General features: G+C 39.2%; 1 protein-coding gene across 1 annotated transcript; it reads right to left on the bottom strand.

Annotated features, from left to right (window-relative positions):
* Nucleotides 1-14,291: 14,291 nt before the first annotated feature.
* Nucleotides 14,292-14,804, bottom strand: ZCCHC13 (zinc finger CCHC-type containing 13). The gene has a single exon (XM_049766916.1). The coding sequence runs from the start codon at nucleotides 14,802-14,804 to the stop codon at nucleotides 14,292-14,294; it is 513 nt and encodes a 170-aa protein (XP_049622873.1).
* Between the last annotated feature and the right edge of the window lie 2,595 nt (nucleotides 14,805-17,399).

Genomic DNA, 17,399 nt, shown 5'->3' with positions numbered 1-17,399 from the left:
TGTACATGGCTGACCCAGGTTCAATCCTCAGTATCTGAATTACTCCTGCTAGGAATAACACCCTAACATGCCAAAACCAAATTATAAGCTCTGGAGCTGGAGCTACGGATAAGGCCTGTGAGCATCTGACCCAGGTTCCATCTCCAGCTTTGCATATGGTCCCTCTAGTCCCACCAAGAGTAACTCCTGATTGCAGAGTAAGGATTAACTCTGACCATTGCCAGATGTGGCCAAAACCTTTTTTTAATAAAAAAGGAAGCTTTCTTACCTGTGCCCTCTTTTACATTTTAATTTATCTGCGACCTTAGCTACTTCCTATATTTGACTGGCTATTTCTCATAAAGACAAAATTTCAAATATCTAATTAAATTATCTAATTTAAAATATATAATTAACATAATGCAAGGCATTGCTTTTTGGCTTCCCCCCTAGAAATATATGTTTTTAAATGAAAGGCCAAACACAATCCACTTAGAAGGATGAGTTACATAAAAGAATGGTAATATATATGGCCTGGAGCAGTGGAGCAAGTGGTAGGGTGTTTGGAACCACAGTTCGATCCCTCTGGTGGCACTCCATATGGTCCCCTAAGCCAGGAACAATTTCTGAGCTCAGGGCCAGGAAAAGCAAAAATAAAATAAAATTAAATAAAAAATAAAAAATTAAATAAAAAATAATGGTAATACACAACGCAAGTAAAAAAGAGGGTTAACAGTCAAATTCACAGTTTTACCTAAGGTGCAAGCATTGTAAACTTTTCTCTCCCACCCCCCAAAAGATATCTTTTTCAGCAACACACAAGTATGCAGAAAAAAAAACTCATTTCTTATTTGGTCAACTCTTTAAAAAAAAATAACTCAGGGACAAAAATTGAGATTTCAGGTCTCTGCATCCAAACCAACTGCACCAGCTCTGGTTTGTGTTGTTATTTGGTACAAAAATTACCTGTAGCACTTCACAAAAATGCCACGTTCCTTCTGTGCTTTCTCCTGTCGCTTTCTCAAGGGTTGAGCTGCTAACTGGTTGGAGTCTGCACGTCTGTCCTGCAACACCTTTGTGCTCCCAAAGAGGGAAATCAAGATTTTTTTGCCATTTGGTCCAAAGTGTGCATTCCTGAGAAAATTGTCATCATAGTTTCTCTTTTGCAAAATGCTGCTCAAGGGTCATCGACAGGACACTGGTCTTTTTCCTTCCAATTGGGGATCAGCTGCAAAAGTTCCCCAAAGGTCTACACGGAGGGGTACAGCAGCCTGGAGGCCCCGTAGGCCTTCTGGGTGCTCAGCAAGCTGGAGGTCTCGTCCTCTCTGGGACTCAAGAACTGAGCTTTGGGAGACCCAGGGGCCCCCAATCTTGGGGGAAGGAGGTTTGTGGCAATGTTGATGAGTGGAAGCTGGAGCCTGGCATCCAGGCAACTTGCAGAAATTTCTCTACAGTGTCAACCAGGCATGGGGTCTCCCTGTATCCCCGTATCTAGTAAAGGACTGTTTCAAGATTTTTTTTGAAAGTCCATCGTCGGGGCTGCCGTCCTGGCAGGGCTACTTCTTGGCCTTGGCCTAGGGGTACACGGCCACCACGCCTTTGGTGACCAGCTGCCAGGCCTGGTAGGTGGTGACAGGGTCCAGCTGCGGGATCCCCTTGGCGACAGGCTGCTGGGTGGCAGCCTCTTACTTCACAAAGCCCTTGCAGGGGTCTCAAACTCAATTTACCTGGGGGCCGTAGGAGGCAAAGTCGGGGTGATCCTTGAGTGCAAAGTCAGTAGTAAGCCTTGAACATTGGGGGATGTGACCCAAACAACTAAAACAAAACAAAACAAAAAAAGATTTATTTAGGGCAGGGCCACAAAATGTTGTATGGAGGGCCGCAAACGGCCTGCGGGCCGTGAGTTTGAGACCCCTGACTCCCCCCAAGGGAGAAGAGGTAGCATGTACTTGAGGACAGCCCTTTAGGTCTAGGGACGAGCTGGGGGGGGGGGTGTCTCAGTCTTCTTGTGGCATTTGTGCTGTGTATGTGTGTGTGCATGCAGAGAATCATTTTCTCTGTAGCCACCACCCCCTTAAAACCCCCAGACATATAGGCACCGCATCAGAATGTTCAGAGTTCCTTAAATTTGCTTTACCCCAAGCAATCTTTGAGACTTTTGTTTTTGTGTTGTTGTTGTTGTTGTTGGGTTTGGGGGGGAAGGGCTGGAAAACGTTTTCAGTGTTTCAGGCATTTGAAACCTGGGTGACTCTTCTAGAAATGTAAAATACTAAATGACACAGATACCTGACATAAACTGAAAGCAGTTTCAAAGGGTGGGTTGAATTTCGGGTTATTTTTGATGTCTGTGCCCTGAGCATGACGATCACCAGCTACTCTTTTACCGTATATTTTGAGGGGGATGTTTGCAGAGGTGATTTGGGAAAACTAGGGAGGGGAAGGAGTGTATATCTCCCTTTGAGATGTGCACTTTACAACCATTTACACTTTTGAGGGAACTGCCCCGCTTCCCTGAATCTCATGTATATTTTTCTTTATGACATATATGCTCCATCTTGGATATTTGCAACAGATCAACTGGGAATGTATATTCTGTGTTTTCCACACTGGAAAAGTCCATGTTCTCTCTGAGTACCTGACTTTCTCGTTCATTCCCTTCTCCCATTTTCCAAATAAACTTATATGTTTTACTATTAAAAAATTAAAATAATAAAGCACATGACTGCCTCTGAAAGAATCTAATTAAATTAAATTAACCTCTCCCTATTTACTTCACTGTCATCATAATATTAGTATTACCTCAAGTCACTCTCATGTACAATGTTTTTTCCTAAGCACGGTAGCCTGTTTCTGTTGTATGTTTCTGTTTCTGAAAGAAACAGAAAAGATTTTTGCTCCAAATGTATTGTGTTATTCTGTGACTATCTGGGGTATTCCAAAAGACTTGTGCATTTAACTTACCTTTCTTTCTTTTTTTTACAGTTGCTTATTAGATGTGAGCATACATAAGTATATCACATGTTTTATACATACAGATACAGTCAAAAAACTGGAAATTGAGCTCCCACTGGTAGGAATGCGGTCTAGTCCAGCTCTTATGGGAAACAATATGGAGATTGTCAAAAACTGATAATTGAGCTCCCATATGATCCAGCTATACCACTCCTAGGGATATACCCTAGAACATAAAAAATACAGTTCAAAAATCCCTTCCTCAAATCTATTTCATTTCAGCACTATTTATAACAGCCAGACTTTGGAAACAACCAAGATACCCTTCAACATATGAATGGCTAAAGAAACTGTGATATATATGTATATATATATACACACAATGGAATATTATGCAGCTGTCAGCAGAGATGAATTCATGAAATTTTTCTATATGTGGATGTACATGGAATCTATTATGCTGAGTGAAATAAGTCAAAGGGAGAGAGATAGACACAGAATAGTCTCACTGATCAATGGGTTTTAAGAAAAATTAAGGACATTATTGTTATAATGCTCAGAGACAAGAGAGATGAGTGCCAGAAGGACTTGCTCACAATATGAAGCACATCACAATGAGTAGTGAGTATGGTTAGGGAAATAACTACACTAACATCTATCATGACTATCTTAATGAGTGAGAGAAGTAAAATGCCTGTCTCAAATACAGGCAGGGGTTGGGGGGGGCATTGGTGGTGGGGATATTGCCCTGGTGAAGTGGGGTGTTCTGTTTATGACTGAAATCCAACTACAAGCATGTTTGTTTGTAATCATGGTGCTTAAATAAATTGTTTATAATAAAAATGAAATAGCAAGGGCAGAATGAAAAATAAAAACAATTAGCAACTAATAGATCAGTGGACCACCCTCAAATATACTAACAGAAATGAAACAGTAATATATATTATTTAAAATAATATAATATAATATAATAATATAACATAATATAATATAACATAACATAATATAATATAATATAATATAATATAATATAATATAATATAATATATAAAATATAATATAATATAAAATGTAATATAATATAATATAATAATATATATAATATAATATCCAATCAACAATTATGGCTGCCAAATCTTCCCAGGTAGTCTAGGTCAGGATGAAAACTTGGGAACTGTCTCAGAATGGGGATGGGAAGATTCCCCTTTCTGCCTGAAAGCACTGCAGCCCACAGTCAATCTTGACACTCTCCAACAGAAAAGGCTCACAAAAATTTAACCTTATCAAAATACCAAGTCATCAAATTTATTCAAGATCTGCAAATCTGATGGGAAAGTTGCATGGAAGACCACCAAGCTCAGTAACAGAAGGCTCAACCAACACGAACCAGTCCATCAATTCCTTAGACAATGACTTTAGTCACACAGTTGAGAGACAACAATCATTATAAATTGACCCTTTATTCATATTTTTTGTTACAACACAAAGGCAAATGGCATCCCATTTGCCTTTGTGTTGTAACAAAAAATATGAAGCAAATGTTTATGGCCCAAGTGGAAGGTGGGAAATTAGGACTTTTGTGGAGTAAATGTCACACTGGTGGTGGAACTGGTGTTTGATCATTTAATTCCTGTAACAACTGTTTATAAACAACTTGGTAAATCATGGTGTTACAATTAAAAATTTTTGATAATAATAATTATAAGGCCAGAGAGGTAGTACATTTAAAGTTAAATGTGGGACATTATAAGTTATAGTGTGGGACATGAAGACATCAAAGAAAAATAAACAATTTCAGCTAGAGGACAGGTAGTCCAAGAGAAGGTGCAGATAATGATCAGAGGATTCTTAATGCAAATTACTTGAACGCTGGAGCCCCAGGAATGCCCCATGGAAGACAGTCCTATTTACAGTTCATCTGCCACCCTTCCCTGGAGGAAGACAACCTTCAGAGATTATATACTGTAGCTCCCTCATTTCTCACATTCCTTTATGAAATTGTAAAGAGCCCTTTAGGCTTAGTTAACATAATTTAAGAATTTGCTAGATCTATATAAATGATATGGGTTGGAGTGATACATTGTATGGCACAGAGAGTGTTTTTCTTGCATGAAACTCACCCAGGTTTGATGGACCCAGGTTGATCTGGGAACCCCACAGAGTTCCCCCAAGCCCCATCAGGAGTGACTCCTGACTTCAGAACCAGAAAGAAACCCTTAGCAAATCCAGGAATGGACTAAAAACATCCAAACTTAAATTAAAAAAATATATATACATACTAATGACCAAAAAACATGTAAAGATACTAAACGTCAATAATCGTGATGGAAATAAAAAGCATAACCATAATAGCATGCCACAGCAATAAGAATATATATTCTGCCCTCTTCCCATGCCACTGCCCCTGTGTTATGTGTGACTTCTTTAGGTTCCCTGGTGCAAGAAACCCCAGCATTGCCACGTGCCTCTCGAACCCAAAACTACATGGGTACCCCTTCAAACTACATCTTTGTTTTTTGATACCTTGCTTCAAATAATTCCATGATTGCCAGCTATGCATACAGATTTATTAGATATTCACCTACATTATCACCTAAATAGCATATTTTTATGTTTTAATAATATATTTACACACCATAATTACATACATGATTGTAGTTGGGCTTCAGTCATAAAAAGAACACTTTCCTTCACCAGTGTAACATTCCTTCCACCAATCCCCCCCATCTTCCTCCTTTCCCACCTCTTGCCTGTATTCAAGACAGGCATTCTACTTCTCTCACTCATTAACATTGTCATGATAGTTGTTAGTGTAGTCTTCTCCCTAACTACACTCACCACTCTTTGTGGTAAGCTTCACATTTTGAGCCAGCCCTTCCAGCCCTCATCTCTATTGTCTCTGAGCATTATTACAATAATTTTGACACCATAAATATATTTCATTTTTCTTAAAACCCTTAGATGAGTAAGACTATTCTGTGTGTATGTCTTTCTCTCTGACTTATTTCACTCAGCATAATAGGTTCCATATTCATTCATGTATAGAAAAATTTCATTACTTCATCTCTCCTGGTGGCTGCATAATATTCCATTGTGTATATGTACCACTGTTTCTTTAGCTATTCATTTGCTGAAGGGCATCTTGGTTGTTTTCATAGTCTGGGTATTGTAAATAGTGCTGCAATGAATATAGGTGTGAGGAAGGCATTTTTGTATTGTGTTTTTGTGTGCATAGGTTATATCCCTAAGAGTGGTATGGCTGGATCATATGGGAGCTCAATTTCCAGTTTTTTGAGGAATCTCCATATTGTTTTCCATAACTTATGGATTAGATTGCATTCTCACCAGCAGTAAATGAGAGTTCCTTTCTTTCTACATCCCCACTAGCACTGATTGTTCTTGTTTTTTTGTGATGTGTTCTTAATATAGTCCCATTTGTTTATCTCCTCTTCCACTTGTTTCGGCAATGTTGTTTCCTCCTTGAAGTTGCCTTTAGTCTCACTGTCATGGATTGTTTTTCCTATATGTTCTTCTATATACTGGGTCTAAGATCAAGGTCTTTAATCCGTTTGGATTTGACCTTTGTGCATGGTGTAGATGGAGGTCTGTGTTCGCTTTTTTGCATGCGGCAGACCAGTTGTCCTAGCACCACTTGTTTAAGTGGCTTTATTATTTTTTATGATTTTGTTTTTGGGAGCAGACCCAGGAATGCTCAGGGTCTTCTTACTCTTACTTCAGGAATTACTCTTGGCAGGGCTTGGAGGATGATATGGGATTCGAGGGATTGAATGCAGATAGGTCCAATGATAGTGAGGGACACAGGCAGGAGTTGAGGTGGGGGATTAAATGGGAGAACATTGGTAGTGGGACGATCACACTGGTGAAAGGTGGTGTACAATCTATGACTGAAATGCCAGTAAAAATGTTTGTAAACATGGTAATTAAATAAAAATAAACTAAACCTACCCCTAAATCGAATCCTAAACCTAAATTAATTGTAATGATAATCTGAAATCCTAACCCTAAATTTAACCCTAACCTAAAACACTACATTAAACTTAACCTTAAAACTAAACCTAACCCTAACCCTAACTCAACCCTAACTCTAAACCCTAAACCCTAAACCTAACCCTTACATGTCCACTAACTCTAACATTTACACTAAACCCAACCTTAAACCTAACCCTAATCTCTGACCCTAACTTTAAGCCTTACAGAAATTCTAACCCAACACCTAACAGTAACACTAACCCTAAACCTAACTATAACTCTAACCTTACCCTAAACAAAAAAGAAAGTTGGTCATGAGCAAGACAAATACTCTACCCACTGCCTATCTTTCCAACCACAGAAAATTATTGTATTTTATTTATATATATTCTTTAAATTTTATTAAAGAACTATAATTTACAAAGCTAATGGTAGTTGGGTTTTAGACATATGAAGTTCTAGCACGAATTGCACCACCAGTGTCAGCCTGCTTCCCATCAATGGCAATTTAAATTGGATTAAAGACCTTGATAGAGTTTATAAATGAATGCTAAATTGGGGTGGGGAAGAGGATTTGGGTCGTACCCATTAGTTCTAAGGGCTTACTCCTGGCTCAATGTTCAGGTATCTCTCCTGAAACTCCTAAAGAGACAGTATGGTGTATCAGGGATCACAACCTTGTCATTTGTATGCAAGGTAAGAAATAGTCCTGCTTGCTATATTATCTCCACAGCCCATTCTTTTTTGTATATTCTTATGAGGAAAATGACCCTTTACAATAATATGTGCCATATTCAATAGTGTGAGATGATATTTGGGTACACAGTGTTGGACAAAGTTGCCTTTTCAACAAATGTAGACAGAAAAATTGGATAACTGCATATAAGAAGCTGGGGCCAGAGCAGTGGCACAAGTGGTAAGGCATCTGCCTTGCACTTGCTAACCTAGCACGGACCATGGTTCAATCCCTGGCATCCCATATGGTCCCCCAAGCCAGGAATGACCCTGAGCGTCCCTGGGTGTGGTCCAAAAACGAAGAAGAAGAAGAAGAAGAAGAAGAAGAAGAAGAAGAAGAAGAAGAAGAAGAAGAAGAAGAAGAAGAAGAAGAAGAAGAAGAAGAAGAAGAAGAAGAAGAAGAAGAAGGAGGAGGAGGAGGAGGAGGAGGAGGAGGAGGAGGAGGAGGAGGAGGAGGAGGAGAGGAGGAGGAAAAAGAAATAGGAAGAAGAAAGTAAAGAGAGGAAAGAGAAAAGAAAAGAAAAGAAAAGAAAAGAAAAGAAAAGAAAAGAAAAAAGGAGTAAAAATGAGATGGTAATTTGCCAAAACTTATTTGATGAGTGGAACCTGTAATGTAAATCTGTGGTATGCCATTGACTGTTTCATTGGTCTGAATGATTATATTGTTTAAGTCCTAATAGAAGACATAAACAAAAGGACATGAGTAAATTGGATATTTTATCGAGACATTGTCATAATGAGCACTTTATATGGTATCTAGTATGATTGAGCACTGAGGCATAGAAATAGGGTTTCCACCCTATGTTTCCAGGAACCACTGTGGATAAAGAAGCAGCAAGGTTATTTTATACTTGAAAAAATATTAAAGCATTATAACATGTTAGTAATCACTGCAATGGGATTTCCTAGCTTCCAGTCATATTCCGCATCTGATTCTGTAGCTAACTACCTTATGGTATTATTATTATTATAGGCCTTTGTAATTAGAGTTTGATTGCATACCTGTTCACTCTAAACCACTGTTTCAGTTTTTGCTGATTTCTTTATAGTATAATGGCTAGTCGAGGCTTTGTGTTACCCCTCTTCCACTTTATTTGAACACTTCTCGCTATAGGCTGACACCTATGGTACTTGGAGTTTCTGCCCTATTAGACCATTGTATTTGTTCATGGAGTATTATAAGTATATTGGTATATTCCAAATAAATCAGATAAGTGCTATCATTCTGTATTTATCCTTATTCTTCTGGCTTACTTCATTTAACATACTATTTTCTAGATCCATCCATGTTGCTGCAAAATCCATTATTGTATCATTTTTAACTGCTATGTAGTATGCCATTATGTATAAGTAACACATCTTCTTGATCCACTCATCTGTTGTTTGGGCATCGAGGTTGGTTTCAGTTCTTGGCTATCGTGCTGAGTGCTGTGATAAATAGTGGAGTACATACATACTTTGGGATGAATGCCCTTCGGTCTTGGCGATAGATACCCACGATTGCTGGGTCATGTGGCAGCTCAACTGAGTTTACTGAGCATCCATACTGTATTCCATAGAGGTTGGACAAAGCAGCATTCCTACCATCAGTGGATGAAAGTTCCTTTTTTACCACATATAGCCAACAGAGATTGGTCCCCTTAATTTTGATGTGTGCTATCCTCACTGATGTAAGGTGGGATCTCATTGTTGTCTTGATTTGAATTTCCCTAATGATGAGTGATGGTAAGCATATTTTTATGTGTCTATTGGCCATCTTTGAGTCTTCCTCAGAGAAGTGTCTATTCATTTCTTCTTCCCATTTTCTATGGCTTTGTTAGTTTTTTTTGGGGGGGGGCTTCCCTTTCTGCGTGCTTTGTATAACCTAGGTTAATATCCTACTGACCCTTTCTATGATGTGTTGAGTTCAAAAAATTTTCCCATTCCGTTAGCTGTCTTCTAGGGTTATTTTTGTTTTGTTTTTGTTTTTGTTTTTGTTTTTTTGGCCACACCCAGCGTTGCTCAGGGGTTACTCCTGGCTGTCTGCTCAGAAATAGCTCCTGGCAGGCACGGGGAACCATCAGGGACACCAGGATTCGAACCAACCACCTTTGATCCTGGTTTGGCTGCTTGCAGGGCAAACACTGCTGTGCTATCTTTCCGGGCCCTGTCTTCTAGTTTTAACCAGGGTTTCTTTCACCATACAGAAACTTTTTAGTTTCATGTAGTCCCATTTATAAAAGTTTGATGCTAAAGTTCTTGTCATGTGCATTCTATCATCAAAAACTTTTTTGATATATAGGTCTTAAAGTATTCTGCCTATTTTTCCTCAATGAACTTTATAGATTAGGGTCTGATTTCAAGGTCTTTAATACATTTTGAGTTTACTTTTTTATAAGGTGTGAAGTATGGACCAATCTTTAATTTCTTACAGGTGGTTATCCAGTTGTTCCAACACCATTTGTTAAAGAGACTGTCTTTGTTCATTTCAGATTCTTGGCTCCTTTGTCAAATATTAGATGACCATATATTTCAGGGTATGTCATTGAATATTCTACTCTGACTCCTTGGTCTGAGACTCTATCTTTATTCCAGTACCATGCTGTTTTGATCACTATGGCTTTATAGTAGAGCTTCAGGTTAGGTAAAGAAATCCCCCCAGTTACTTGTTTTTCAGTATGGATTTGGCTAACCTAGGTCTTTTGTGGTTCCATACAAACTTTATAATCGATTTTTCCAAGTCCTTAAAAAATGATGTCTGAATTTGGATAGGGATTGTATTGAATCTATAAAGTAATTTAGATAAGATATTAATTTTGATTATGTTGATTCTTCCTATCCATGAGCAGGGAATGTTCTTCCATTTCCTTAGGTCCTCTCCAATTTCTTTCTGAAGTGTTTTGAAGTTTACATGGTATAGGTCTTTCTATTCTCTTGTCAGGTTGATTCCTAGCTATTTGATATTTTAGGTACTATTTTAAATAGGATAGACTCCTTAATGTCTTTCTCCTCTGCTTCATTATTTGTATAGAGGAATGCTACTGTCTTTTGTTTATTGACTTTGTAGCTGGCCACTTTGCTGTATTGGCTTATTGTTTCTAGGAGTTTTGCTGTGGACTCTTTAGGGTTTTCGATGTATATCATCTGCAAAAAGAGATAGTTTGACTTTCTTTCCATATTTGGATTTCTTTGATTGCCTTTTCTTGTCTGATTGCTATTGCTAGGACATCTAAAAATATGTTGAATAAGAGTGGAGAGAGTGGACAGCCTTGGCTAGTTTCTGACATTAGTGGGAATGCTTTCAATTTTTTGCCATCAAGGATAATACTAGCTGTGGGCTTTTTATAAATAGCTGTAACTATCTTGCTGAATGTTTTTATCATGAATGAGTGTTGGATTTTGTTGAATGCCTTCTCTGTATCGATTGATATGATCATGTGGTTTTTGTCTTTCTTGTTGATGTGGTGTATGATGTTGATTGACTTTCGTATGTTGAACCATCTTTGCATACCTGGGATGAAACCCACTTGGTCATGGTGTATAATCTTTTTGATATATTGTTGGATTCGGTTTGCTAAGATTTTGTTGACAATTTTTGCATCCATGTTTATTAGTGAGATTTGTTTGTGGTTTTCTTTTTTTGGCAGTGTCTTTGCCAGCTTTGGGAATGAGTGTGATATGAGTTTCATAAAAGAAATTTGGGAGAATTCCTGTCTTTTTGATGTTTTGGAAGAGCCTATGGATCAATGCTAGTAATTCTTCTCTGAATGTTTGGTAGAATTCACCTGTACAAACTATCTGGTCCTGGAATTTTGTTCTTGGGGAGTTTTTTTTATTATCTTTATTTAAACACTGTGATTACAAATATAATTGTAGTTGTATGATTACAGTCATGTAAAGAACAACCCCCTTCACCAGTGCAGGATTCCCACCACCAATTTCCCAGATCTACCTACTCCCCACCCCACCCACACCTGTACTCGAGACAGGCTTTCTTTTTCCCTCATTTATTCACATTGTTATGATAGTTTTCAGTGTAGTTATTTCTCTAACTGCACTTATCATTCTATGTGGTGAGCTTCATGTCATTAGCTGCACCTACATGGGAGGATGGGGGGAAGTAAGGGTTGGGACTGAGGCAGTAAAATATTAGAAATGAGCTTTGTAGGGCAGTATCAAGGTTCCAATACAAGATGGATATTATGAATATATAGAATATATGCACACAATACTATCAGTATGAAAACAAAGAGAAAAAATTTCCACTGACTGTCCCAATATAAACCAGTGCTAGAACAGCCTGTTCTCCTCGTTGGGGAGTTTCTTTTTTTTTTTTTATCTTTTTCTGGGGGGAGGAGGGAGAGAGGGGAGGGAAAGAGGGGAGGGAGAGAGAAGGGAGGGAGAAGGGGTGAGAGGGGAGGGAGAGAGGGGAGGGAGAGAGGGGAGGGAGAGAGAGGGGAGAGAGAAGGGGAGAGAGTGGGGGGAGAGGGGGGGAGAGAGGGGGGAGACTGGGGAGTTTCTTGATTGCTGTTTCAATTTCCTTGGCTGTGATTGGCCTATTTAGGCATTCTACATATTCCTTATTATGTCTTGTAAGATGATATTTTTCCAGAAACCTGTTGATTACTTCTGGGTTCTCTAACTTAACTGAGTAGAGTTGTACATAATAAGCCCTAAAGATGTCTTGGATTTCTTGAGGTTCTCTCGTAATTTCTTTCTCCCCTTTCATTTATTTGGGTGGGGTTTTTTTGTTTGTTGTTGTTGTTGTTGTGGTTGTTTTGTGTGTGTGTGTGTTGCTAGTGGTTTGTATATCTTTTTTTTTCTCAAGAAAAACAAACCAGCTCCTGGTCTCATTGATTTTTTTTTTTGTATTTTTTTCTTTGATTCTATGTTGTTTATTTCTGCTTTGGTTTTTATTATTTCTTGCCTTCTGCCTGAGTTTGGGTTTCTCTGCTGCTGTTTTTTCAGATCCTTGAGGTGTTCCTTTAGGCTCTTAATTTTGTTGTTCTCCTCTTTCCTAAGGAAGGCCTGTATTGCTATAAATTTTTCTGTAATTACTGCTTTTGCTGTGTCCCACAAATTTTGACAATTTGTTTCTTCATTATCATTCGTCTCAAGGAATTTTTTTACTTCTTCTTTGATTTGCTCCTTGATTCAGCTGTTGTTGAGCAGCATGTTGTTTAGTCTGCAGGTGTTGGATTTTCTCCAGACCTTCTTTTTTTTTTTTTTTTTTTTTTTTTTTTTGGTTTTTGGTTTTTGGGCCACACCCGGCGGTGCTCCTGGCTGTCTGCTCAGAAATAGCTCCTGGCAGGCATGGGGGACCATATGGGACACCAAGATTCGAACCAACCACCTTAGGTCCTGGATTGGCTGCTGGCAAGGCAAACGCCGCTGTGCTATCTCTCCGGGCCCCAGACCTTCTTTTTACAGTCAATCTTGATCTCTGTTGCATAGTGATCTGATAGGGTGCTTCTTATAATCCTTATATTTGAGACTTTGTGTAAGTTAGATTTATATCCTAAGGCATGGTCTATTCTAGAGAAGGTTCTATGTGTACTTGAAGAGAATGTGTATTCTGTTTTCTGGGGGTGGAGGGCACTATATAAGTCCATTAATCCTAGTTTTTCTAGCTTCTCATTTGGCGCTCTTATGTCATTGCTAGTTTTGTGCCTAGTGGATCTGTCTAGTGGTGATAAAGGAGTATTGAAATCTCCTACTACTATCACATTTTCTTCCATAAGTTTCCCTAGGTTTGTAAGCAAATGCCTTACATATTTTGCTGGCTCTACATTTGGTGCATAAATGTTGAGGATCACAATTTGTAATACATTTAAAAAGTCAATCACCATGAATTACCCATTACAAAGATATTTATGATTGAGAATTACCCATTACAAAGATATTTATGATTGAGAATTACCCATTACAAAGATATTTATGATTGAGTTTCAGGTGTACAATGCTCCACTACCCATCCTTTCACCAGTGTCCTCCACCAATGTTCCCAAATTACCTTCCATCCCCTAGCCTGCCTCTGTAGTAGGCATTTTCCCCTCCACCAAAGTTCTAATGTTCCCATCTCTAACTTATCTTCAACTCCCCACACCAACAACAACAAACTTCCAAATGAAGACTAGTTCTAGATCACAAATATTTCTTAAATCAGCTTTATTTGCTCTGTGAATAGCTGAGGAAATATACTCTCCCCAGGGTACACTTACATATGTAAGACACAGCTTCATGACTCTCCCATTCCTTTCCTATGACAATTTATCTTCATCTGACACAACCAATTTTTCTTGTTAGTGGATTCTGGACTTTTTTTTTCAAATGTAGTCTGGCTTACTGATCTGTGCACTGATACATCCCTACTTCAGTGGTAGCTGAAGTTCTTAATTAGATGATAAATAATCCAAAGAATCTAGAAGTTGCAGGGTAGTTCATATCAGAAGTTCACCAGTGATACAAACATTAATTTTAAGACATCAAGAATGAAATTACTTTTTTTCTTTAGCTTTTTCCAGGTTGTTTTCTCCTTCGATGTGACAATTAATGATCTCTCGGTTATTAGTAGCCTCAGTCTCTAAACCTTTGGTCAATGAAGAAGTTTCAAATAAAGTAAACTAATCAGTAAATGGGGGAGAGCACAAAAAAAATCAATCTGTGATCTCAGCGGGGCATTCATGAGCTAGATGTCCTGGTTCGCCACAGCGGTAGCAGTTGATTTCGCTGGTCTTACTGCATTTGATGGCCAAGTGACCCATCTCACCACATCGATAGCACTTAATTTGTGTGCAGTTTTTTTTAATATGTCCATATTCACCACAAGAGTAGCACCTTTGCTCTTCATGACGGTCACAATCACGAGCAAAATGACCTGGTCGACCACAAGCATAGCAGCACTGATCTCTGTCACGTTTCGGCTCAGTACAGTCCTTCGAAATATGACCATTTTTCCCACAGTTGTAACAGATGTCTTCAAAAAGATCACAGTTTCTGGCATGATGACCGGATTCACCACAGCGGTAACAGACATCAAGTAGGGTGTTGGAAGTGCTTGGAGCTCCTCTAGTACGGCTTCTAATTACACGCCCTCGAATTTCTCCTTTAGGACAGTCACGAGCCGAATGATCAGAGCGTCCACACTTGAAACATTCCTTACTGGCCATGGTGGTGCGAGATCTTAAACTGGCACACGGCTGCCCAGGAGGCCCCGGTATAGCTCCTTTATATTGTTAGTTAGCTGTGGCTGTTTATCTCTGGGGCCTTGATGATGCCACACAAGGTTTGCACATGGGTCTGAGCCTATGTCATAATCACCTCAGGCGCCCCTCCCTACCCTTACATTTTTCCTACTATAAAAGCAAATAAATAAGTAACAGAGAGGTAGTGATGGTTTCCTTTAAAAAAATAAAACAGCTGGGTCATTAAATTTGAGTTTTATTCCCTCTTTGTTCTAAAAATGTGCCCTATGGGGTTTTTTGGTTGGAGGTTTGGTTTTGGTTTTTCAGTTTGGGGACCAAACCCAGAGAAGCTTAAAGTTTACTCCTGGCTCTGTGGTCAGGAATGACTCCTGGCAGTGGTCAGAGGTTACATATGGGATGCTGAAGATCAATCCCTAATCAGCTACTTGCAAGGCAAAGTACCTTATCTGCTGTACCATTTCTCTAGATCCTACAGGGGTTATTTTAATTAAAACGTAAACTCTATGAGTAGCTCTGCAGTCAGCTCTGGTCTTTATGATCCCTGGTGGCAAATGTTTTATTTTGTTTGTTTATTTATTTGTTTTTGTTTTGTTTGTGAGCAATATCAGGCAGCACCCAGGAGTTACTGCTGGCTCTGTGTTCAGAAATCACTCCTGGTAGGCTCAGGGGACCATGTGGTTTGCAGGAAATAGAACCCGGGTCTGCCACATGCAAGGCAAATGCCCTACTTGCTATGCAATTGCTCTATCCCCAGTGCCAAATGTTTGAATATAATAGATAGTACAGTGAGAAGTATGTTTGACTCAAATGTGGTTGACCTGAGTTTGATTCCAAGCATTCCATATGGTCCTGTAGCACCACCAGAAGTGATTCCCAAGTGCATGACCAGGAATAACCTTGGAGCACTGTGGAGTGTGGCCCGAAAACAAAACAAAAAATCAGCAACTCTAATGAAGCTTTCAGTTATGAGTACCTCCATCTACTGTGTGACTTCCACTAAGACTCATAACTAGCATGTGTGAACACCCTTGCCAAGCCTGTGTGAGAGTCCCAGTCATTACAACAACAGCAAGGAAGGGAAGGAAATGGGGAAGAAAAAAACACAAATACATACTAATAGTAATTATTGATTAATGGTATTACAAGTGAGCGTTACCTCAGAACTGTTATAACAAAAAGAGGGAAAAAAAGAATTGAAACCATTTATTGTAATAACTTGACTTTCTGGGCAAAATTTCTGTTTCTTATAGCTTTTGTGTAATAATAATAAAATGTTATTTTAATTTAGGATAGAAGATCTTTGCGGGGAGTCACTTAGTTCAAAACAGACATAAAGATCTCTAGACCTAGAGATTCTTTTGTGCAGTCATATTTTCATGCATTTCCAGCTAACTCTTTTTCTTCTGCATATTGAGCAGTGATAGGAGCATTTTTTGGTACATATCCTATGAACACCAACTTCCACTATTTCTCTAAATAATGTTAATATGACATTCTTCTAAATTTTAGGCCACATCCCAAAGTGTGAAGGGGTTACTCCTGGCTCTACTATCAGGCATTACTCCTGTTGTGCTTAGGGATGCTTATGGGATGCCAAGATTTAACCCAGGCCAGATGCATGCAAGGCATATATCCTACCTTCTGTACAATTGTTTCAACCCCAATATGACAGTCTTAAAAAAGTTGCAGAATGGTTCAAATATATGTAATTGTGACTATTTCTGGTTTTGATTTCTAGGCCACACCTGGTGATGCTTGGGGTTATTCCTGGCTTTGCTTTCATAACTTACTCAGAGGTGCTCACAGAACGATATGGGATGATGGGGATCAAACCTGGGTCAACTGTGTGCAAGGAAAACACTCTACTATTGCTCTAGTTCTTGACTTTATTTTTTTTATATTGGGGGGTTGGTGTCCATATTGTGTTATACTTCCCAGCTCTGTGCTTGAGATATCATGGATAGAACTAGCTTACACCATGTAAGCAAGGCAGTTTCTTACCCTCTGTTTTTTCATTTTGTTTTGTTTTGTTTTGGGGCCACACCCGGTGACACTAAGAGGTCACCGTGGCTATGCACTCAGAAATTGCCCCTGACTTGGGGGACCATATGGGATACTGGGGGATCAAACCATGGTCTGTCCTGGGTTAGCGCATGCAAGGCAAATGCCATACTGCCTGCACCACTGCTCCAGCCCAGTTCCTTACCCTCTGTACTGACTTTCCAACTGCTGTTTTGGGCTGCTTGTTTTGCTTGTGTGTGTGTTTTGCAGCTGGGAGAGGCTCAGATCTTACTCCAGTGTCTGTGCTCAGTATTACCTAAGGGCAATATTTGGGGGACCATAAGGGGTGCTTGGATCCTAATGCAAGACAAGTATCTTGCCCCCTGTACTATTTCTCCAACCTCCAGCTTCAGTTTTTAATAGTTATTAACTAGTTTTTATTATTTGGTTTTTGGGTCACACTCAGCAGCACTCAGAGGTTCCTCCTGGCTCTACACTCAGAAATCGCTCCTGGCAGGCTCAGGGGACCATATGGGATGCCAGGATTTAACCCACCAT

Source organism: Suncus etruscus, chromosome X, assembly GCF_024139225.1.
Source record: "Suncus etruscus isolate mSunEtr1 chromosome X, mSunEtr1.pri.cur, whole genome shotgun sequence".
Lineage (NCBI taxonomy): Eukaryota > Metazoa > Chordata > Mammalia > Eulipotyphla > Soricidae > Suncus > Suncus etruscus.
This window is presented reverse-complemented; position numbering and strand designations above follow the sequence as displayed.